Source organism: Lynx canadensis, chromosome D2, assembly GCF_007474595.2.
Source record: "Lynx canadensis isolate LIC74 chromosome D2, mLynCan4.pri.v2, whole genome shotgun sequence".
In the NCBI taxonomy this organism is placed as follows: domain Eukaryota; kingdom Metazoa; phylum Chordata; class Mammalia; order Carnivora; family Felidae; genus Lynx; species Lynx canadensis.
In genome coordinates this window covers 41144073-41168914 of record NC_044313.2, presented here as the reverse complement: position 1 = coordinate 41168914, position 24842 = coordinate 41144073, and the positions used below count along the sequence as shown (strand labels likewise).

The 24842-nt window shown below is 48.7% G+C and overlaps 1 protein-coding gene across 5 annotated transcripts in view; it reads right to left on the bottom strand.

Moving 5' to 3' along the window:
- The window catches only part of ARHGAP22 (Rho GTPase activating protein 22), a 175238-nt gene that overhangs the window by 76895 nt on the left and 73501 nt on the right, over window positions 1–24842 (bottom strand). For all 5 annotated transcript variants that reach the window (XM_030335617.1, XM_030335616.1, XM_030335612.1 and 2 more), the window contains one exon: window positions 15898–15985. In XM_030335617.1, coding sequence (XP_030191477.1) covers window positions 15898–15985 — 88 coding nt within the window. The remainder of the gene's footprint in view (window positions 1–15897; window positions 15986–24842) is intronic.

Below are 24842 nucleotides of genomic sequence, written 5' to 3'. Positions count from 1 at the left end.
AGGGTGCCAGGCTGCCCCAGGATGGTGGGCGTGGGGCAGTCCCCTCCCAAGGTGGCTGTAGGGGTGGCAAGGAGATTACAGCCCCGTGGGGATGGGCTGCTGGCACCAGAGAAATGCCCCCATGGGGAGGGACAGGGCTGCCAAGTCTCTCCAGAGACACACAGGACCTCTGGCACATGACCTCTTGCTTGGGGAGACTCCTCCAGCTTCTACAGACCTCTACAGACCTCTTCTATCAGATCATACACACACACACACACACACACACACACACACACACACACACCTTTCCAGGGACCAGTAGGTCTCAGATGGCTGGGTCAAAGCCAGTTCCAGTAACTGCTAACTCCCCAGGACCACTGTTCCTCACCTCCCCAGTTACTCAGTCCTGGGTGGAGCTCACTACCCTCAAAGCCTCTCCTTCCAAGGCCTCAGAACCCTTCCTGCAGCCAGGCCTTGGTCCACCCAACAGATCTGAATTCCAAAACCAAGAAGTATTTTTCAGACTATGGACTCAACCTATTAGGGGGTCATGAAATCAACTCAGTGGGTCTTGACCAGTACTTTAAAAAATGAGATAGAATCACATGGACTTAAAAATACCAGAGCTGCCTGGGTGGCTCAGTTGCCTAAGTGTCTGATTCTTGATCTCAGCTCAGGCCTTGATTTCAGAGTTGTGAGTTCAACTCTCTGAGTTGGGTCCCATGCTGGGCATGAAGCCTACTTAAAACAAAATGCCGTTGGGCACTGCATGTGGGAACAGCACCGTTTTTTGAAACCTTTGCCTGGTTCCTGGGGTGGGATGTAATGTTTATTTCTTGTTGTCAAAAAAGTGTGAAAACACTGTGTTGGTGTAACCATCTCACTCCTTCCAGAAAACTTGGGCTCTTTGTGCAAATCAGTCCGCAAATTTCTCCTCCCCCAACTCTCCCGACAGAATCCCCCGTCTGCCGTGTGCCAAAGAAGGGCACAATCTTTGCCAAGCCACTCAAAAAATAAAAAAAATACCACCCACCACCAACAGCCACAAAAGGTCCGGTTAAGAACGGATCCTGGGATGCTGGCTGCTTACTGGTCATGCATTTGCATATCCAAGAGGGCCACTTAAGTGACCCTTCACAGAACAAAGGAGATCAGCTTCTCTCAATTTAAAACAAAGAAAAGAAATCTCTGCTCTGCACATTCCTGCCGTGCAGGCCCTGGGGCGGCCCGCTGGCGGACAGCGCTCTGACACATCTGGCCGATTGTTCTTTCCTTCTCCCAACATTATTCCTTTGACAGTTATTTGTGGAGCGCCACTCTGTGCCAGACACAGGAGACCGGACCAGAGCCCCTGCGCTGGACGCCCCTTCTCAGCCCAGGGCCTGCGTATCTGTGATGAGGGCCCGTGTCCCCCACCCCGCTCTCCAGGCCTCTTCCTCCCAGAGGAAGGCGCTGCCCACGGCGGGTGTCTTCTGGCCTGCTCCCACCTGCTCCAGTTCCGCCCCAAGCCCATCAGGAGAAGCCTGGCTCTCCATGACGCTGAGATTCTCAACTATTCTTCCACGGGGAGGGAGGGCGGTCCTCACACGTATTGAGCACCTGCTGCGTACCATAGCACCTGCTATGGATACTGCTGTATCCAACTGTCCCTGCCAAACCCCATCCCGGCCATTGTTATCACCATCCAATGAGGCTCAGGCAGACAAGGTGACTTTCAAGGCAGTGCTCACAGCTCAGAAAAGCTGGTTCTTCCTGGGTCTCTTCGACTCCTGAAGCTCTGTTCTTTCCACTGGACAGCAGGCAGCACCTGGACGTCACCAGGCGGGATGCCGCAGGCCGGTATGTCAATGCTGGCTGTGCACAAGATCAGAGCAGAGAGGGGGTGCAGGGAGACGGGCCGGAGGGGAGGAAGATGAGCCAGGTCTTCTGGGTTTCTGCTCCTGAGAGTGTGGCCTGGATTCCCAAGGTCGGCGAAAACAGGTCCTGCAGAGAAGGGCCTGCGGCTCTGGTAGCTTCCCTCCTTCCGGACTCCACAGCCGCATGGCTTTCCCAGGCCTGCTGTAACAAACTGTCACAGACTGGGTGGCTTAAAACAACTGACGTGTATTCTCCCCGAGCTCTGGAGGCGGTAAGTCTGAAATCAGGTTGTAGGTAGGGCAGTGCTCTCTCTGAAGGCTCTAGGCAGGCATCTGTTCCAGCCCTGCCTGCCGACTAGCTTCTGGCGTCACCTACAAATCCTTGGCGTTCCTTGGCCTGCAGCTGCATCACCTCAGTCTCTGCCTCCATCGGCACGGGACCTTCTGCCTCGTGTGTCTGTGGGTCGGGATTTCCCTCTTCTTCTAAGGGTACAGTCCCTGGACTTAGCACCTGCACTACTCAGAACCTCATCTTAGCTAATTGCATAAGCAAAGACCCTGTTTCCAAATGAAGTCACTTTCTGAGGTTTCCGGTGGGCATGGACTGGGGCGGGGACAATGACGACCTCCCTCTTTTCTTCTTATTAAAATTTTCTTAATGTTTATTTATTTTTGAGAGAGAGAGACACAGAGTGTGAGCAGGGAAGGGGGAGGGGCAGAGGGAGGCACAGAATCTGAAACAGGTTCCAGGCTCCGTGCTGACAGCAGAGAGCCCGTTGCAGAGCTCGAACTCACGAACCATGAGACCGTGACCTGAGCCAGTCAGACGCTTAAGGACTGAGCCACCCAGGTGTCCCTGATCTCCTTCCTTTCTAAGCCTTGGTCTCCCCAGCTGTTTCCTCGCACTCAGTAAAGCATCAGGGCGGGCTGTGCCCTAGGGACCCAGAAAGATGTCACTGACCTTCAGAAGAACTTCCAAATCTGGAATCTTTTAACTGATTATAACCCTAGTTCTTAATATTGTTATTCCAGAATAACGTGCTTTAAACAAATTTTTTTAATTAGATTTTCTTAAATGTTTATTTTTGAGAAAGAGAAAGAGCCCAAATGAGGGAGGGACAGAAAGCGAGACAGAGCGTGAGCAGGGGAGGAGCAGACAGAGAGGGAGACAGAGAATCCAAAGCAGGCTCGAACCCACGAACTGCAAGATTGTGACCTGAGCCAAAGTTGGACGCCCAACCAACTGAGCCACTCAGGTGCCCCCAAATTTTTAAAATTTAAATCCAAGTTAGTGAACATATAGTGTAACAGAATAACATGCTTTAAAAAAAGTGCTGAACTATGGGTATTTTTGTGAGATATATATATATTTGTGAGATATATATATGTGTGTGTGTGTGTGTGTGTGTATCCACACATACACACACACACACACACATATATATATATATATATATATATATATATCAGGATAATTTACACTCGGGGATATACTACAGTAGAATTTGGATCCAGTAAAGGTAAACTTGTTTAGAAAATGTTTTTCTATTTCTCCATCATCCACAGGGGAGGAAGAAAACCAAGGTGCCTCTACTGCAACATAAATCCTTGTTCTGGTTCAAACACCTTCCAAACCAGTGGCGTTCAAACACAACAGCCTGGAAACTGCTACAGGCAACCCATCGACCTAATGCATTCAAATCTCTACCTACCCAGGAGAACACTGGAGAAAGTGAAGGCAATCCAGAAACTGTTTCTTTGAAATAAAACCAGAGCTGGGACACCCGGGTGGCTCAGTCAGTTGAGCGTCCAACTCTTGGTTTCAGTTCAGGTCATGATCCCAGGGTGTGAGGTCAAGCCCTGTGTTGGGCTCTGTGTTGACAGCATGGAGCCTGCTCGGGATTTTTCTCTCTCTGTCCCTCCCTTCCCGGCTCTCTCTCTCAATATAAATAAATAAACTTTAAAAGCAAACAAATAGAAGAAATAAAACCAGAGCTCCCAATCGATGAAAAGATGTAGGACCTGCTAAGAACAACAAAAGGGGGGATAAAAAGAAAAATCTCAAAAGTATCGAGTGAGAGACGGATTGCTTGAGGATGAAGAACTGAAAGGGTAATATTGGGTGTTAAGCTTGAAATTTAGCCTGGGACACTCTCCTCACAGGGCAGAGTGAAAAATTTCATGACAGCTAGAAAACATGCACACAAAAACAGGCTCATGATTCAAGAATAGCGTCAAAGGGGGGCGCCTGGGTGGCTCAGTCGGTTGAGCGTCTGACTTGGGCTCAGGGTCATGATCTCATAGTTGGTGAGTTGAAGCCCCGCATCAGGCTCTGTGCTGACAGCTCAGCCTGGAGCCTGCTTCGGATTCTGTGTTTCTTTCTTTCTCTGCCCCTCCCTTGCTTGCGTACGCTCTCTCTCTCTCTCAAAAATAAAAAAAAAAAAAAAACATTAAAAAATTAAAAAAAAAGAATAGCATTAAAGAGTGTTTCGAGTGTTCATTATTAAAATTTTATTTTATAGGGTTTGGTCTGTTATTTTTGAATATTTTATTAGTTTAACCTAATAATTTATATTAGAGGGGCAATGTCTTTAGTGCATATATTTCATAGGTTTATGTTTTTATTTCATGCTTTTGATATGTACACATTTTCAAGGGTATAAAATACTTAGCCTCACTGAATCTTAACAATTTAGGTATTATGTACACCTTTATATGGGAAATACTGATAATTAACATAATCACGAATTAATAATCAACATAATTAATGTTGAAATTTTAGAAAGGCAGGGAATAAGTACCTGCATACCTGTGTGTTATTTCTCTCTGGAGCTGCAGCGACTAATGTCCTACTCATTAGCTACTGCTGACCATGTGCCGGGTATGATACCAAATGCTCTCCCCGGAGCTGCTTTTATGGAGGCAATTTCACAGATGAGGAGCCTGAACTTTAAGGGGTTGTGTGAGTCACTCAGGACCACAGACCTGGGGAGAGGCTGAGACGGGACTGGATCTCAGACAGTGTGACAGAACACCTCACCCTTAACCCCAACCCCACATGACAAATAACTGGAGGTATTGAATGATTCGGCCAATATACAGTGATCACTTGCTAGCCATCTTTGGTTTGAGCTTATCATGAGCCACACTAGGGTTCAGAGATGCAGACCTTTATAGAGAGATCAGGCATGTAAGATGAACTGAGGAAACAGGTGGAGGTATAGTAGGGAGTGGTGGGGATTCTGGCCAAATGGAGATCACTCAAGCTCTAAGAGGGAGCTGGTATTGAGCCCCTGCTAATTGTTTATACAGAGAAAGCAGACCCACATTTACTCTATAGAGATCTATGTTTTCCACAAGTTGTTTTTTGTTTTTTTTGTTTTTTTTTTTTTTTTTTTTTTGCTTTTAGAAATATTTCATGAGCCAAACAAAATACTTCCTATGGGCCAGAATCAGCTCATGGGTAATTGGCTTCGGTCTGTAGCCCAAGAGCTAGATTCAGTTTCTTGTCATTGTCTGCCTCTCTCTACCACTGCTTTCTGCTCTCTTCCTGCTTTTTTATTTTCTTATTTTGAGAGACAGAGAGAGCATGAGCAAGGGAGGGGCAGACAGAGAGGGAGGGAGAGAGAATCCCCAGCAGGCTCCACACCGTCAGTGCAGAGCCTGACGTGGGGCCCGAACTCATGGACACTGAGATTGTGACCCGAGCCGAAACCAAGAGGTGGGACGCTGAACCGACTGAGCCACCCAGGTGTCCCTGCTCTCTTCCTGCTTTTGAATTAGTACTTCTTCATTGGTTTAACTTATCGAACACCTTCAAAAGCCAGGCACCAGGCTCTGAGGTCACAAGTGCAATCCTTGCCTGCAGAAGTTCATGGCCCATGGCTGGGTAGCACGAACAGTGGTCTGCTGGAGAGCAGCACTTCCCGCATTTGAATGTGCACACAAATCATCCAGGACAGCTTGCCATCACACAGATTCTGCTTCAGGAGTTCCGGGTGGGGCCTGAGAATCTGCATTCCCGGCAAGCTCCCAGGTGATGCTGATGCAGCGGGTCCACCGACCACACCTTGTGTAGGAAGGACCTGGACTTAAGGGTGACCTTTCGTCTAAGAAAGTTCCTAGGCTGAAGACTCGCTGGGCTTGGCTTTTCAGAGGTGACCTGGGCCGTCCAACCTCCCCACCCACTAATCCCCTGCCACATTCCTCCCCTCATCCTAATTTATCTCGAGATTTAGTCTAGCTGAGATCACTTGTAAAGAATTTTATCTACATCTTTGTTCTGAGCTGGCACTGAGCACGCCTCCTCCTGCACATCGCCCCTGCCCTATCTGGTGCGTGTATCTCCCTCTGAGGAATTTCTGTCTGGGCCCCTCCATGTCTCAGAGCCGTGGTACCCAGCACCTGCCTGGGCTCCTGCTGCAGCCTGCTAAGGGTGCGACTTGGAGTGGGACCCACCTGGATAGACCCTGGACTCTACTTTGTATTAGTTGTGCGACCTTGGATAAGCTGCCCCTCTGTGCCAGTTTCCGCATCTGTACATCAGGGATGTAATGTCCACCTGGCAGGGTGTCAGGAAGATTGGGCCAATACACTGTAGAGTGTCCTTCTCACCTGCCTTTCGAAAAAGAAACTCGATCACTTTAAGAATCTCATGTTGCTTTGTCCTGAAGAAAATACTAACATAAGGAACCTACTGCTGCCCCAGGAACATGATCAATTACAGTTGGAGGAATTAGAAAGTCTTCCTTGGTGAGTGGCCTTTCATTCAGTCGGCAAACATGTGCCCATTCCTGGTCTACGGCCAGATGTGCAAGGGACAAACCATACAGAGGCCGGGCAGACCTGTGAACGGTCACCAAAGGCGGGTGAGTGTCACACACAGGTGTCTGCAAAGTCAGGCGGTGTAGAAGTAAACCACTGGCAAACCTTCAAATAATAATCTCGATGTATTTTCAGGTGAAACACTTCTAAGAAACAACGGGCCCAGTTGTCAATCAACAAATACACCACAAATACACACAAAAAAATGACAAAATTCATAGAAGGTACTATTGTTATACTTTTTAAAAGCTAGAGAACTGGAGCCATTGCTTTAAATTTCAATTTTAAAATACAAATTTTACCTGAAAAGGTGTCTGGTGGCTGAAGAAAAGCACACTGAACGTGTTAGTTGGAAAGGTTACCAACCTACTTAAAAAAATAAGTTTATCTTCTGTTTCTTGGTTTTCCAGACGCCCTGTTATACTACTTGTTGAACTTCATAATGTACTCAACACAGGTATTATCCTAAGTTACAGGTGCACAATGTTACAACACTGTGGGGTAAGTAGGTACTTGGAAAACCCTTTTTATTTTGAAATAATTCTAGAATCACAGGAAGTTGCAAAGAAATATACAGCAAGGTCCCGGTGCACCCTCCCCCAGCCTCCCCCATGGGAACATCCCACATAACTCTAGCACAATACCAAAACTTGGAAACTGACCTTGGGACAATCCACAGAGCTGATTGTGTGTGTGTGTGTGTGTGTGTGTGTGTGTGTGTGTGTTGAGGGGGCACTATGCAATTTTATTGCACATGTACCTTCATGAAACCATCACCACAGTTAAGATACTCAACTAACCATCATCGTGAGTCTTTCTCTGCTACCCCTTCATAGTCTCACCCAATTCCTTCACCCCCATTCCCGACCCAATCTGTAGATACTTAAATTATCCGCATTTTGTGCATGAGGGAACTGAGGCACAGAGAAGTCAGCAACTTGCCCAAGATCACGTAGCTAGTAAGTACTGGGCTTGGCTTTTGAACTCTTTATCATGAAGAAGCTTACTGTGGAGGGGGGGTTGGGGCAGAGAGCTCAGAGCTGCAGGTAAGTGTGGTGGCCTCCAGCCTCCTCCCGTGTTGGGGACAGCCCCGTTTGCATAAGTCTGTCCTAGTGTGGTGCCAGAATTAAACATGGCCCCGGATGTCACCTTCTTCATTCCAGACTCATCTCTGTAAGCACAGCCTCTGGGCTCCTTACCCCTGAAGCTCCCCCTCCACTGTCCTCCAGACTGGTGGCAGAATTAGTGGGGCCCAATGCAAAATAAAAATGCAGGGCTCTGCTTTATTTTTTTTTTTTTTTTTCAACGTTTATTTATTTTTGGGACAGAGAGACAGAGCATGAACGGGGGAGGGGCAGAGAGAGAGGGAGACACAGAATCGGAAACAGGCTCCAGGCTCTGAGCCATCAGCCCAGAGCCTGACACGGGGCTCGAACTCACGGACCGCGAGATGGTGACCTGGCTGAAGTCGGACGCTTAACCGACTGCGCCACCCAGGCGCCCCAGGGCTCTGCTTTAAAAAGCAGGAAAACAGTGCCATTGAAGGTATTAAATATGGAGTTTATTCCTTTCTTTTGTGAGCTCTCTTTTGACCTGTCAGAGGGTGGTTCCTGGGTCAGCAGCATCAATCGGCATCACCTGGGAGATGGTTATAAATGCAGATTCTGAGGCCCCGCCCCAGAATTCTGAAACCAGTAAGTTTGGGGATGAGCGCAGCAGTCTGGGTTCTAATAAGCCCTCCAGGGGATTCTGGTACACACTGCTGTAGAGCTAGGGTCCCTACTTTTTTTTTTTTAAAAACAACAGACTAAAGAAATTTGAAATCTTATTTGAAGCTTGCTTGTATTTGGCAGATAAGAGGTGAGGGAGAGAGAAGGAAAGAAGGAAGGAAGGAAGGAAGGAAGGAAGGAAGGAAGGAAGGAAGGAAAGAAGGAAAGAAGAGCAAGAAAGCTAGAGAATGAGGAAGAAAGAGAGAGAGAAGGAAGGCAAGAAAGACACAGTGGAGGGTGGGGGAAGGGTCCCCTGCACATCTATAGGTCTTAGTTCACCTGATGGTCACAGCTATCTTGCCAAGTAGGTAGTTTTATTTCTGTATCGGATAATGAAAAGGAGACTCAAGAGAATTTAAATTATTGGTCCAAGTTCTCCAAATTAGTGAGCGGCAGAGCTGACATATGAATCTGGGTCTGTCTGACTCCAAAGCCTAGGCTTTTCCCTCAATTTTTCTTCCTCCCTCCCCACTTCTCTGTCATTTGGAGGGCGCTCGCTGAGCACCTGTTCTATGCCAAGATTTCACTGAGTCCCCTCCTCATTGACACTCACTGGGCAATGCAGGTCCGCCACACGCATATGGCTGTCGCACACTGGAAACGCGGCTAGTGTAACTGAGCAATGGGCTTGTTCATTTCATTACCAATGTGGCTTGCATTACGTTTCTATGGAACAGAGCTGCCCTGGAGCTTGACTTTGGCCAAAAGAATGAACTGCACGTTCCTCTTCAAGGGCATCTATTTCCAGGGACACCGGGGGTAGTTTCCCACACCTGGTCCTGTGTTTAGTTGGGAAAAGTGAGGTTAAAAGACAGGAGGGCCAGACCACAAAGCAGGAAGTCCAAGCAACCCCTCTCGGATTTGCTGATTCTCCCGCTCCCAGGGGTGAGGAGCGCCTGTGAACTTCTCATCTGATTTCATTTCTAGTCTTTACCCATCGTCTGGCGCGCCGCAGGCAAACTCAGCGGGGCCGCGCGAGGTCAGGCTGATACGCAGTCTGGCTGGTACCAGGTGCCGAGATAGGCTGAGATCGGCATCCCGCTCAGGAGGCGGCTAATGGGGTGAGCGATGCTCTGTGGATGTCAGGAGCCCGGTATCAGTCTCCTTCCACGGGCTAATCTGTGTGTGCTGGCTTCGTTTCAAGGTCAGGCCTCAGAGATAGTGGGTGGCAGTTCTAACTGCTCCAAGCTGCATGCCGGATAGGGATAGGCAGCCGCAAGCTCAGTGCCCAGAGTGGCTTCAAAGACCCTGTGCAGCCATGAGAAACTGCCGGAGCCCATTCTTTCTGGGTGGCACCTTGGAGGTCATCAAGACCAGCCCTCTTATCATACAGGTGGGGAAATGGAGACCCAGAGAAGGGAGGAAACCTGCCTCAGCGAGTCAGAGGCTGAGCTGGGTCTGGACCAACTGGGTCTGGACCCACTGCAGAGACGTTGAGCGTGGTCCGGGCCCCTTCATTGAGAACTTGGCACATGAACTTATAACTGCACAGAATGAATCACGGCTGGGCTCTGAGCGGCCAGGCTTCTTCTGAGTTGCCTCCTGCTGGGTCCCTGTGAGTGGGTCAGCAGGTTCTCTCATCCTGCTCCTCCTGGGGCAGGGTGGTCTTCTCTGCGGCCACCGGTGGGGTGAGGGTGTCGAGAGTAGCATAGGTGGTGGCAAAGATGAACCCTCCTCATCTCCTGCCTGGTCCTTGCGACGCACCCATCACAACCCCTGGTGCTCTTTCTAACTAAATTACAGTTGTGGGTTTAGTCATCTCTCCTACCAGCTGAAGGCTGGCTAGAGCCAGATGCCATGGGGACATGCATGTCCTGCTGGGAGAGTGCAGAAAACAGGCACGAAGGGAGACGGTGCCTGGGCTTGGTGTCCTGACTCCTCCCTGGACCTTCCTTTCTGCATGCACACACCAGCCGCTGCATCCCTGGCACGTGTGGGCACGACTGACCACGTCTCCCTGATTTCCATGTGGGGCCACTGCTCGCACTGCATATACCTCAGCCCTCAACTCCCGGTTAGAGCTGAAAACCCAAGAGGTCGGAGGCAGCCCCCACCCAGGCTGACAGCCCACAGGGTGTTGGGGAGCTGGGGGGAGGCAGTCCGCCAGCTCCGTGGGAGAGTGGAGTGCCTGCCGACCTCTGAACTGGGTGGCTCCCGCCGAAGTCTCCAGCACTTTATCTTGAGAAAGATAGTCTGTGGGCCCAAAGCAGACAGGCATTCTGCCATGGGAACTGGGCCCAGACTTTAGAGCAGCCATTATACCCTCCAAGACCTCCCGCTCAAGAAGACAGCACTTTCCTCCTTCTGTTCTCTCAGATTCAGGGCAGTTACTGTTCCTGTCCCATAAGGGCTTATCCCTAGCCCCACATGCTGAGGTCCTTGCACCCCCAGGAAGAAATGTGCCCGCACAGGCACCCCATCTTGGGGCCCCGGTGTGGTTGTGCAGAAAGGGCCAAGGCCAATGATGTGACACTCAGCCCTCGGAAAAAACAGAACCATAGACTGTGTCTGGTGCAGTGTATATTTGGTGGAGACTGTCACCTGTCACCTGTCACCTCCCCTCCCTTCCTGAAGGCATTAGAGTCCCTTGCTTCCACTGTGGGAAGCTTCAGTGGGAGGGTCTGTCTGCGTGCTGGAGGTGGATGGGCCTTTCCTTACCACTCAAGTGTCACCAGGCATAGGTCCATGGCCTCAACACAAACACCAAGACTCTGGACTTGAACAAATGACTCCAGGACTGAGGGGTCAGCGGAGATTCAACCTTTCTGGCACACAGTCCTGATCTGCTTTCTGTTCCTGCCTCCAGGACCACTGAGCCGCCCTGCTGCCTGCCTCTTCCACGGGTAGCTCTCCAGCTTCCAGAAGATTCTGTGTGGCCCCACAACCTCTGGCCAGTTCTCCCTTTGCCTGAGTTAGCCTGAGCTGGCTTCACCTGCAATCGGGACTCTTGAAAGACACACCCAGTGATGGAGGAGACATGGTGGCCCATCAGTTAGTCACCAGAAAGATCTGAGGCTCCCATCTAAATCCCTGTAGACAACTGTCCTGCCTCCCTTTGGCAACACTGTGCTAATACCGGAAGAAGAATATCTGAGACACGTTGCACTGCTTTATTGATTACCTAATTCGTTCTATCAGACACAAGCATCTTGTGGATTTAGCAACCCTTTTGTCCACAGTACCAAAGGAGGCCTCTCCACTCCTGGCTCCATTCTGTTCCTGCGTATCTAGAGGGAGACCTAAACATGGCCTGGGTGCAGAGGCCCCCTTTGCCAGCACTGGGAGCCCACAGAGATCAAGTCTGCAAGGGGCAGACAGTTTTCAAAGGGCTGGGAGGCGGTGGGGTTTGCCAGGTGAAATTCCGGTCACCAATTCCACGTCGCCCAGCGACACCAGCTGGGCATCCTACCACTGAACTCTATATTCACACTATCTACCTGGAGAAAATGTCAGATCCCACAGGTTAAGGGTTCAGTCTTACAAGACTGCTCCGCCTCCCCGCTGCCGATGCCGTCTGCAAGGCCACGCGGTCATCCGTGCTTCTGACCAATGGGCCGTAGGTCTGACCAATGGGCCATAGGTCCGACCAACCCCTTCCCTGGCTTTGATTAATTTGCTAGAGCGGCTTACAGAACTCAGAGAAACCTTTTCGTTTCTGGATCACTGGTTCATTATACAAAGATATAACTCAGGAAGAGCCACGTGGAATCGCTGCATAGGGCAAGGTATGCGGGAAGGGTTGGGGAGCTTCCGTGCCCTCTCCAAGCGCATCATTCTCCCCAAATCTCCACGTTTTCACCAACCTGGACGGTGTCCAAACCCTCTCCTTTTTGTTTTGTTATGGAGGCTTCATTACATAGGTATGGTTGGTTCCCCTCTAAACCAGTCTCAAAGGAGGGGCTATCCCAAAGTCACCTCATTAACATAACAAAGGGCACCTTTACTTAGGAAATTCCGAGGGTTTTAGGAGCTCTGTGCCAGGAACCAGGGCGAACATCAAGTATATAAATATCTATCCATCTGTCTGCCTATTTATCTTTCTTAATCCAAATCACAGCATCAGGCCAGGCAACTAACTGTCTGGGCAGAAGAGACCAGGTGGGAAGGAGACCCAGGGTCCTCTGATCCCCAGTCCCTTCCTGGGGCTTGGCTCCTTTCTCCTGATCCAGGAGCCAGGAGTGTTGGTGCAGAGTGGGACTCTGGTTTAGAGGTGCCTCATGCTGCAGTCCCAGCACTTAGCGACTGTGGGCACACGGCAACCATCAGTGGTGTGGCCTCGCTGAAATGTGCAGGGATGGGGGTGGGGTGAGGGTGGAAGGGTGAGTAGGTAGGAGGGCCTGTAAGGCCTGTCATGTAATTGGCAGGTTTCTCCACTAGAGGGCACTCACTGTATAATTTTTCCTCTTCTGTTTACTTTCAATTCTATCCTGATGAAAAGTTGTGACTTTTCTTACCGTTGAAGAACAAAAATAGAAGTCTAACTTAAAATTCATGTAGATATTCTTATGCATGGTTATACTTGGGTTCTACCACATTTCCAAGAGTTGTCAAGCGTTTCCCCCTCTGGGACAGCGGGTGTGGTGGACACGAGCCCCACCTGGCCTTTTGTAGCCAAAATGATTTGCCCACCGGAGACGATTGAGCCCTTCCTGCACAGTGCCCCACAAAGGTTGGCTGGACCCCTCGCTGCCCACCACCAACTCGCTTTCCTTGAGTGGCCTCACAGCTGCCTTCACTCTCACCCCCAACATCCCCCACGGCCTTCAGGAGGGCAGCGTGTGCAAATGCAAGAGGGCAGTGATGGGTGGCTCTAGGGACCGGCTGAATCCGGTGCTTAGACCACTGCTGGGCTTGGGCTACAGGGCTACGGGGGGCCCTGCCTTTTTATAACTGCATCCTTAGACCTCCTGTGCCCAGGTGGAAAGACACTAGGTCCTGTACCAGGTGCCAGTGCTGGATAGCAGCTCTGTGCCCAGGGGGCCAGCCCTGACCCCCTAATACCATCTGGCTGTGTGTCCTCGGGCAAGTCATATCCTCTCTAACCCCCAGTGTCTTTTTAAATAAAATTTTAAAATTTTATTTAAAATCAAATAAAGTACACCCTGGGGTGGCTCAGTCAGCAGGTCATGATCTCACGGTCATGAGATCAAGTCCCGCGTGGGGCTCTGTGCCAATGGAGCGGATTCTCTCTCTTCCTCTGTCTCTGCCCCTTCTTCTTCCCCACATGTGTGTGCATGTGCTCTCTCTCTCAAATAAAAAAAAAAAAAGTACTCCTCCCTTGGGGGGGTGTTTTGAGCATTGTGGTAGGCAGAATAATGGTCCCACAGATATGTCTGCTTATTTTTTAAAGTTTTTTAAATGTTTATTTATTTTTGGGAGAGAGTGAGAGAGACAGAGCACAAGCAGGGGAGGGGCAGAGAGAGAGGGAGACACAGAAGCCGAAGCAGGCTCCAGGCTCTGAGCTGTCAGCACAGAGCCTGATGCAGGGCTCGAACTCTCGAACCGTGAGATCATGACCTGAGCCGAAGCTGGACGCTTAACCGACTGAGCCACCCAGGCACCCTAGACACGTCTGCTTCTTAATTCCCAGAATCTGTGAATGTTACCTTACGTGGCAAACAGGTCTTCTTCCCCTCCAGAGTGAAAGAAATCCTTGTAAATAGCTCTGACCCAGATAAAGAGCCTGCACACTGGTGATTTTTCCCCATCTAGTCCTTGGGGCACACGCTCAGTGCTTTTGTGAATTCATGGCTAGGGTGTGTGGATCTCCTCCACCTTTCAGTTCCAGCCTCACCTGCTTCCTCCCTAATTCCCAGGCGCAGGTCCCCTGGCCCCTCTCCCAGGCCTCCCTTCCATGCCCAGCTTCCCCTTCCTCAGATGGCAGGGCCCTCCACCTCCCTGCCCTCTTCATTTCTATCTTCTTTGCAGAAGCCTTTACCCCTGTTCCATGGCCAACCAAGCCCCTCTTTTCCACTCCACACTCCGGGACCCCTCAGTTGCCACCTTCTAATGTGCAGTTTTAGTACCAAGGTTTTTGCAGTAGATTCAATGCCCACGTAGGAAACGCCAAATGAAACCAGGGATACTTGCATTTTGCATACAGGGCATGAACTCGGGGAGGGGCTTCCTGCCTGTTGCCTTCTGCCTGTGTCTTCTGGAATTCCCAGTAAAGACAGAGCAAAGGTGAACAGGTCCCTGCCCCGGGCTTGGTGGCACTCACTGCTGCTCCCCGCGGGCCGCTGCTGGCTGGCCTGAGCCTGGGCTGAGAGCCTTGGTGTATAGCAGATAGTCAGGCCACCTCATCAGACTGGTGGGGTGGCCGTGCTGCTCGGAGACGGTAAACCTGTTGGCTCACAGAGCCCAGGGAGACCCGAGCACACTGAGTTCACAGCCACGACTTCCCAGAAGGAAGTCTAAATTTGGACGGCACACTGGAGGCATGTGATGACTAGGTGGCTGTAGCCGATTCCCTGCCCAGAACCCCGGCTCTCACTGCTCCCATCCATGCGGGTGGCCTCTTCGCTCAAGTGCCTGCAATGCTCCCAGAAGCCTTCTGTCTGCAGGGAGCTTGACCATGCAGAGGGCAGGCCAGAGATGCCAGAGTTAGCTCCCGGGAAGCAGCTGGTGGAACTAAGGGGGGTAGCCCCCAGCTTCTTCCCTTCATGGGCGAGACACCTCTGAGGCCTGCTCCCCACAGTCCCCACAGCCGCCCCTGGAGTTGAACCCTGGGTCCCCACAGCAGCAATCCACTCACTAGCACACCCGGAATGGCTTTCCTCCCTCCCTGTTTCCTCCCCCCTGCTTTCTGGGAATCCCCTCTGAATAAACAGCTTGGAGCCTGGTCTCAGGCTCTGTTTCTGGGGGAGGCCAGGCTACCCAAAACACCCGACTGCGGAACCAGCCCTTCTGGAAGCAGACGGGCTCATCTTCGAGACACATCTACTAGTTCAATAACAATCACATTTGAAAACTGGGAATTAAAAAAAAAAAAAAATTTGTAGCCGCCAACACCATAGCGGTTCCTTGGATTAAAATATTCCCCTTCCTCCCACCACAGCTCAATTCTGTTTTGAGATTCATGATATAGCTTATTTTAAGGCTCTGTATCTGTGCTAGTGGGTTTTCCCTGGACTTATTTGCATATGATCCAGTTGTTGTGTTTAGACCTTCGTCCTAAGATATCCCTGTTGCCTGGTTTCCCTTGTGCTTATGGTGAATTTTAAAATCCAATTTCCAAAAGCTAATTACCCAGACAATTGACCGGATTTTCTGATACGCCCCCAAATTTGCAATATCCTTTAGATGTGTCCCAAGTTTCTGAGTAGTGCTTGGCGACAGCGTTGATGTTCCTACAGGGAGGAGTATCCTGAAGGAGATCCGCCCTTCTAGGCCAGAGGCTCGGTGACACCCCCAGCGGGGCCCCCAGGGCCGGCCCCAGCACAGAGCCTACAGGGGCTCACGCCTACCTGGGCTGATCTCAAAGAGGTGCTTCCCTGCGTCCTCGGGGCCAGGAAGGAGTTCAGTCACCCGGGTCCCTTGTAGAGAAATAAATCCCTAAAATAAAGAGACAAACACAAACACGGGAGGCATGAGATGGCAGGGGAAGGGTTCCTTCCTGTGGTCAGGGCTCCTGGAGAGAGAGGGTGGGGCTTCAGGATCAGGCTCCAGCAGGAGCCTGCACGGGGTTCCCGGTGGACTGGAGTGGACATTAGGGTTTACACACGTGGTTGGAAGAACTCTGCCCCCAAGCAGGGCCGAGACGGAGTGGAGGTGTTACTCCTTCATTAAGGCACAGAAATGCATATCTGGAGCAGGGAGGAAGGCCCCCATTATTACCCCCTTCCACCCCCCTCACCCCACCCCATTCTAATGCAGCCATCTGCAGCCTTTCTGGGGCACAAGGTTTAGGTTCTGAGGGTCAGGGAGAGGAAGGCTGTCACTGGGGCTGGCTTCTTGTATATAGCTGTCCCTGAAGTGACATGGGAGGTCAACAGCTCTATGAGTCCGGTTCTGCCCCCTCCCAGAAGGTGGGATTTTATTTCTTGTTCAGTGGGAGTCAGCTAGTACACAGGAGGTACCCAGCACAGATCATGCCGTGTGCCTGGGGTATCTGTGTATGTACATGACAGGGGGTGGGGGTGGGCCCACCCTACTCTCCAATGCTGAAATCTGGTAGGCTAGGAGACGCAGGGAAAGACCATGGGGTGCAGGGACAGGTACTCTGGGTTTGGGTCTCAACCCTGAACTTTTGGGCTGTGTGACCTCAGGCAGAACACCTAACTTCTCTGAACCTTCGTTTCCACATCTGGACAATGGCACAGTAACTCCCACTTCTTAGGGAGCATTGAGACACCAGATTCCTGTTCAGGAGGTCCTGCTCAAGATGGGTACTGTCACAATCACCTTTACTCTAGCCCTTCCTCCCCCCCCCCCCCCCCCCCCGCCCCAGTACTAGGCAGGGCCTCCTTTGTTCCCTTTGTTCCCTCTCTCTGTTAACGACTAATCTCTGCTGTGACTTTTCTTCATTTTGGTCATGTTCAGATTTGTTTACTTCAGACTGCGTGTGGCTCTGACTATACATTTTTTGCTCTCTCCACGCAAAACTTATTTTAAATTCCATTTCCATAGCGTACCTGTCTGGGCTTAAATCCTGGCTCAGTTACTTAGTGGCTGTGTGACCTCGGACAAATTGCTTAACCTCTCTGTGCAATCTCACAAAAACCTCATTCGTGAAATAGGAATGATAATAGTACTTTGTGGGGCTGTTGTGAGCATTGGAAGAACGAATCCCGGGAAGGCATTACGGCAGTGTCTGCAACATAGTAAAGCACGCTTGCATCTGTGTTTGCCCAGGTCAGGGGCATGATCATGCCACCCCCAGCCCCCGACTCCTGTGTGTGCTCACAGAGTGTTCATCTCCCCACGCCATCTTTTCCAGGCAATTCCTGGGTGTAACAGGAATGCAGGTGGCTGGAGCCTCTGCATGGCTGCTGGCGTCTCATGCTGAGGGGAGATACACAGACGTACCTTTTCTCACAGAAGCCACGTGAAGGCAGGACAATGTCTTTGCTTTAGAGAAATTACAGCAATAGACCAGAGAACCAGCTGGTAACTGTTGTAACTGAATGATCAGTTACTTTCTTGCTAGAGAATCTGGAGCTACTGGGAATAAATTAGGAGTGCAGCCCCTGCATGGGGAGACGTGCTCATTAGAGGGCGTGGACAAGATCCATCACTGGTTAATGGGATGATCTCTGGTGTTTGCTGTTTCAGTAACTGGGCACTTTGCTTTATTCCTCTGTTCCTCAATAGCTGTCACCCACAAAATGGGAGTAACGTTGTTGACACTGACATCACTTTTTATTCCAGCTAAATAGAAAAGCAGTAATAGCTACTGTTTGGGGAGCTGGTTCTATGTTCCCGGCTCTTTGTTTAATCGATGCTGGATTGTTTGTTTAAATCTGGAGGCCTCATGGGGCAGGTACTACTATTCCCATCTTCCTGGACGAGCAGCTGGAAGTTGGAGAGGTAGAGCAGCCAGCTCCTTGTCCCACTGCTGGCAGGGGCAGGCTGGGAGGTGCGCCCAGCCCTGGCTGACGCTGGAGCGCCTTGCCTCTCATATGTGATAGCAGCTGCTGACCAACTTGGTGCGCAAGACGCCGTCACGGAGAGCCAGGCCGTGACTTTGGCTCACTCTGTGAATCCCAGTGTGGTTCCTACCGCAGCAAGAGACCTTCAGCATTGGCTTTGGGCCGCCCACATCCCTCCTGCCTCCACGAGTCAAGAGCCTGGCTTTGATCCCAGCACTGTGCGGGCACTGGGTGGAGGTGGGGGACGGGGAGATAACAGAAAGATTTCTGGAAAATCCCCAAATTATGTGGCCATCCCATGAACATACTTCTAAATAATCCATAGGTCAAAAAAGAAATTAAAAAAAATCAAAAAGTACTTTGTACTGAATAAAAACAAAAACACGACGTATAACAATTTGTGAAATGCTTTTCAAGAAGTGCTTAAGGGCTAAGTGATAGCACCCAGGGCTGATATTTGGAAAGAAAGGCCTTTGAGGCCTCCACCTTGAGAAAGTACGTAAAGAAGAGCAAGTGAAACCCAAAGTAAAAGAAAGAAACAAATGAAGATCAGAGTGGTTACAAATAAATGGAAAATAATAGAGAAAAATCAATGAAACCAAAAGCTTGTTTTTTAAGGAGATCAATACAATTGATAAGCTTTTAGTCACACTAATCAGGAAAAAAAAAAAGATTACCAATAGCAGGAATGACAGAGGTGACATCATTGAAGATTCTTCAGATATTAGAAGGATAAGGTAATAAATATTAAGAACAACACTATGCTAGTAACTAGACAGCTTAGATGAAATGGACCAAAAAGACACAAACCATTGAGGCTCACTTAGGAAGAAATAGCGAAATAGCCCCATATCTTGCAGAGAAATGGAATTTGTAGCTAAAAACTTCCCACAAAGAAAACTCTAGGCTTAGATGGCTTTATTACTCAATTCTGTCAAATACTTAAAAAAAATAATACCGATACTATCCACAGGGTTGTTGTTTTTTTTTTAATTAAGAAAGAGGGCCTATTTTCCAATGCATTTTATGAGGTCAGCTTTATCTTTACATATAACTAGCCAAAGATATTACGAGAAAAGGACATTACAGATTAAGATCCCCCAGAAACATAGAGGCAAAAATTCTCAGCCAGAATTTAGCACATCAAACAACATATAAAAAGGAAAATATATAAGGAACAACTGGCAAACTATAATTCACCGTATTAATAAAGTAGAAAAAGGATAAGATCATCTCAGTAGACGTAGAAAAAACATTTGAAAAAAATTCAACATCCATTCCTGATTAAAAATGTCAACAAATTAGGGATAAAACCAACTTCCTCAACCTGATAAAGGGTATCTATAAAAAACTAAAAGCTAATACCATACTAAAAGTTCTTCCCCTAAGACCAGGGTCAAGACAATGGTGTTTATTCTTACCTCCTATGAAATATTATACTGGAGTCCTAGCTGCTATAGCAATGTGAGAAAAAGAAAAGTTGTTCAGATTGGAAAGGAAGAAGTAAGGGGCGCCTGGGAGGCTCCGTTGGTTAAGCGTCCGACTTTGGCTCAGGTCATGATCTCACGATTCATGAGTTTGAGCCCGACGTCAGGCTCTGTGCTGACAACTCAGAGCCTGGAGCCTGCTTTGAATTCTGGGTCTCCCTCTCTCTCTGCCCCTCCCCTGCTTGCACTCCATCTCTCTCTCTCTTTCAAAAATAAATAAACATTAAAAAAATTTAAAAAAAGGAAGAAGTAAAAGTTCTTTCACAGACAACCCATTGTCTATGTAGAAAATCTGGTGAAAACCTACAGAAACTAAACTACCAGTTTGGAGTTACTAGAACTAATACATGATTTTGGCAAGGTTGCAAGGGTGCAAGAGAAATGCACTTAGCTGAATCATATTTCTAGATACTACCATTGAACAACTGGAAACTGAAAATCAAAACCATTTTTAATTTACATCAAAAATATGAAATACTTAGGGTAAGTATGGCAAAAGATGTTTAAGATCTGTTCACTAAAATCTATAAGTGAAAATGAAAGAAGATATAAATAAATGGAGAGAGACACTGCGTTCATGGGTCAGAGGACCAGTCATTGTTCAGATGTCAATTCTCCCCAAATTGCTCTCTAGATTTAATACAATCCCAGTCAAAATCCCAGTGGGTGTTTTGTAGAAACTGACCAGCTGATTCTAAAATATAAAGGACCTGACAATAGCCAGACAACTCTGAAACAGCAACAAAGTTGGATACCTAATACTGCCAGATTTCAAGACTTATTATAAAGTTATAGTAATCAGAACTGTTGTGATATTGGCATCAAGATAGACAAGTAGATTAATCAAACAGAACAGGGCGTTTATACACACACATACACATAAAAGTTATATATATATATATGTGTGTGTGTGTGTGTACATACATGTGTATATATATGTATATGTATGTGTGTGTGTATATATATATATACAACTGATTTTTGACAAAGGCACACAAGCAATCCAGTGAAGAAAGGAAGTGTCTTCGGTAAGTGGAAGTGGAACAATTTCATGTTCACACGCAAAAGTAATAAACTTTGATCCATGGCTCACATCATGTACAATAATATGCTGAAATGAATCATAGACCTAAATGCAAAATCTAAGACTGAAACTTCTGGTAGAAAATGTTAATGACTTTGGATTAGGCAAATATTTCTTAGGTACATCAGAAGCTCACTTCATGAAACAACTAATTGATAATTTGACTCATTCAAATAAAAACAGTTCCTTAGAAGGTACTAAGAGAAGGAAAATATGAGTTATGAAAGAAAAGAAATGAGAATATGAGACTATCCGAGAATGAGAAAATATTTGAAAATCATGAGTCTGATAAAGGACTTGGGCCCAAAATATACAAAACATTTTCAAAATTTAATAATGAGGAAGCAATCCAGTTTTAAGGTAGGCAAAAGATTTGAACAGATGCTTTACCATAGAAGGTACGAGGGTGGCAAAGAAGCTCACGGAAAATTCTCTACATCGCTGGGCATTCTCATACGCTTGATATTTGATAAAGCCTTTTTGAAAGCAATTTTGCAATCTCTAAAATAATGTTAAAATAAAATATCCCTGTAGCCTAGTGGTGAATTTTGAGAATTTGTTCCAAGGAAAGACAAATGCATAAAGATGCACGTATAATGATGCTCATCGAAGCATTGTTTTCCTGACGGAAAAAAGTGGAAAGCAGCTTACTTGTCCATCAGTGGGGGAGTGGTTAAATTATTTCAGGTATAGCCTTCCACAATGAGGTAAATGCAAAAGTCTTCTTTTTTTTTTTTATTTTTTTTAAATTTTTTTTTTCAACGTTTATTTATTTATTTTTTTGGGACAGAGAGAGACAGAGCATGAACGGGGGAGGGGCAGAGAGAGAGGGAGACACAGAATCGGAAACAGGCTCCAGGCTCCGAGCCATCAGCCCAGAGCCCGACGCGGGGCTCGAACTCACGGACCGCGAGATCGTGACCTGGCTGAAGTCGGACGCTTAACCGACTGCGCCACCCAGGCGCCCCGCAAAAGTCTTCTAATATGAATTGTTAAGTAAAAAAAGGGGGTGCTAGAAAAATAATTGTAGTACGATCCCACCCCAATTTCTGTTACTGCCCTCTCTCAAGAACCTGCACGTTACTAAGCATACAGAAATGGCAGTGACAGCTTGCACTGTGGGATGGAGTGGTGAGACAGCTTTATGGTTTGCTTCGTAATGTTGGCATCAGAATAAGGAAATTTAATAAAAGTAAAAAAAAAAAAAAAAAAAAAGAAAGAAAGGGTAGTCAGATACTTCACAGGGTGCTGCCCACACCCGAAGGTCTGTTGCCAACTTTCCACGGTAACTCCCTGACGGAACGCTACTCACTTCATGTGTCAAGGGCCAGGCCAGCATTTCCTCAGCCGGAATGTCCCTCTGTCATTCTCAGGCAAAGGACGGTGATCTTCCCTTCCTCCTCCTTTCTCAAAACATTGGAAGCGACAGGCCTCTCAACTTTCATGGGACTGACATCTAGGGACAGCTACCCTCCACGCCGCCTAACCAGGGCACAAGCCTCTGCCCGCTGGAGAGGCGGCTGCAGCCCGCTGGGCAAAATGATCCCTCTTGGGAACAGCTCCCAGGGCACCCGGCGGTCCGGAGGCCTCGGCTCGGTCCAGGGGACTGACCGTGAGGGTAACAGCAGCAACAGTGACAAAGATTTCTGTTCATCTCCATCCAGTTGTCTCACCCCCAGGACCCGCCCACGTTGCAAAAAGGTAAGCAACGATGACGCTTTAGGTCTGGGGTGGTGTGGGGCTGTCACGGGAGCCTCACAGGTATGTGCTGCAGACATATCTGGTGTCACTCCTCTGCCACCGCTTACCCACAGTAAGCATGTGAACTAGGTTGCCTCACCCAGCCTCAGTTTCCCCCTCTGTCACGTGCTGTGTTTTGAAGATTTCGTGAGCTAATGTCTGGATGGCACCGGATTCAGTGCCTGTCCCGAGTAAGTGGTGTTGTTGTGATTTACGAATTATTTCATAGCCAGGGAGTGGAGTCCGCTTATGACCATTTCATGGGAGTTAGAATATATATAAACATTTCAAAATAATTCTAGAGGTTTGTAATTATTGTGACATTGTCACTGAGGTGGGACTCAAGCAGCTCCTGGGCTGAGGCCCGGGTTTCTTACCTGTAAAAACAAGGCTATTAACCTCTGTCCTTTGCTCCTCACCGGGCTGCCTGAGCTAGTGCTTTGTAAGCACTAAAGGCCGAATGAATAGGGAGTAATTGTCATAATTATTATTGTAAAACCTATTTTGGCCACCACGCCGGTTTGTTCTGGGAACATCCTCTCCGCCAATAATACCATTGCTTGTGGCACAAAATAAGGTCTGATGTAGATTCAGGAGTCCCAGGAGGGTGAAGGGGGGGGTTCTTCCTTCACAGTTTGAGATGACAGCCCTGTGGGGACCTCCTGCGGGACCTGGGATGTCTGCACTCCTCCCACCCGTCTCAGTTTTAGGGTTCGTGATAGTTCTGAGAACATCGCCCTCTAATTGAGCTCTCTCTCCAAGCTGATCAAAGGCTGGCTGTCTGGGAAGTCTTCACTTTTCACTCTGTCTGGAGGGAGACTGTCTGAAGAACCAACTTCTGAAATGCTCCTTAGCAAGGACATGATAAGATTTTCCACCGGCAGCATCTTGGAAAATTGCAGACACGTTTCAAAAAGCAATCACTCAAGGTACCTTATCTCCTGTAATTCTGATTGTGGCCTCAGATCAATCTTAAAAAGCTTTAGCCTCTGACACCCAACCAGGAACTGAACCACTCCGAATTTTAAATAACACAGATCAGAATGAAGTTCAGTGCCAAGCAGGGAACATCCTCCCTTTCCTTATCACACAAGCCTGTAACCACGGCTATTACTGTCTAAAATGCAGATATTAAGAAAGGCAACCTGAAGTTGGAGACAAATTGCTTTTTGGCTGGGGCGCTTTCCCTAAGGGGTTGAGATGAGTCACTGATCCAGGCTGGGTCTTTGCTAAGGACTTGGTCCCAAAGTTTCTCCCAGCAGATTCCAGAGTGATGCTGTGTCCCGTCCCTTCCAAATGCATTTGGTGTGCTCCTCGTGTCCCCACACCTTGCTTTACCACTGAGTTGCTGGCTCTCCCTAGTCTCCCTAGAGAGCCTGTCACCAGGTGTACCCTGTGGGACAGCACTGTGTCCTGAAGCAAGCAGGGGCTTTGGGGTCTGAGCACCAGCTCCCTGCACCTTCAGCTGCCCACAGTCCCTGAATCCCTTACTGCAGGGCTGCCCAGCCCAGGGTCCAAGCCCATGAAGGTGGATCCAGCTGGGATCCAAGGGTAAGCCTGGGGCCTGGGGCCTGGGGCAGACTTGCAGCCTTAAGCATGGGGTCTGGCAGAGCCCCCATGAGCCCTCCAGCCTCATGGCCAACAGCCAAACCCAACCCTCAAGGGAGTGTCCTTTGCATGGTGGGTGGGTCCTCTTTCTGGGGTCCTGGTCTTCCCTGTAGTTAGTTAGTTAGTTAGTTAGTTAGTTCCTTTGTTCGTTCATTCTGTGCCACTCTAGCATCCTGGTCTAGACCCCCGTGTACCCCCGACTTGCACTGAGTCATTTCTAAGGCCATTCCTTTAGGCAGCCCCATCTCACTGGATTCCTAAGCCTCTCAGCAGGTGGTGGGGTTGAGTCTGTGCCTCATGTCCTCAGCTAACATGTCGGCTCCACCCTGGTGAGGGAGCCTTGGGCTCAGCCTCTCACCCCAGGCCCTTGTCATCAATGTGGGCGTTCTAATGCCCGTGACCATGTTCGTGGGTCATGAACGAAATGCAATGCCAGGTTGGCATTTGACGAAACACAATGCCAGGTTGGCAAGTGTCTGTGTAAAGGCCGTGCTCACTAGATTTAGTGTCCTGGCCTCACTGGGTCACCGTTGCAGGCTCACAGTGGTGTTGAGTAGTCGTCTAGGGACACAGGGGAACTAGTACTTGTGACCAGTGGACCAAAATGCTTACACAGTGGTTTTCCTGAACCCTCTAGTGGTGACAAAGCTCTGGCCAGTGGGACTGGGCAGGAGTGACCTCTGGCCTTCTCTCCTTCCTCCCCACACTGCGTCAACCTTGGAGGCCTTGAGAGACAGATAAGGCTGTCACCTGGTCCACAGCAAAAGATAAATTTTTATTGTGTTTAGGTGCTGGGATTTTAGGACTACTTAGCATTGTTTATTGTAACTAATTAGAAGTTATTTTGAGAAATTAAACTTTAGATAATTTTATCCCAAACTGCTCACTTGGCCACACACACA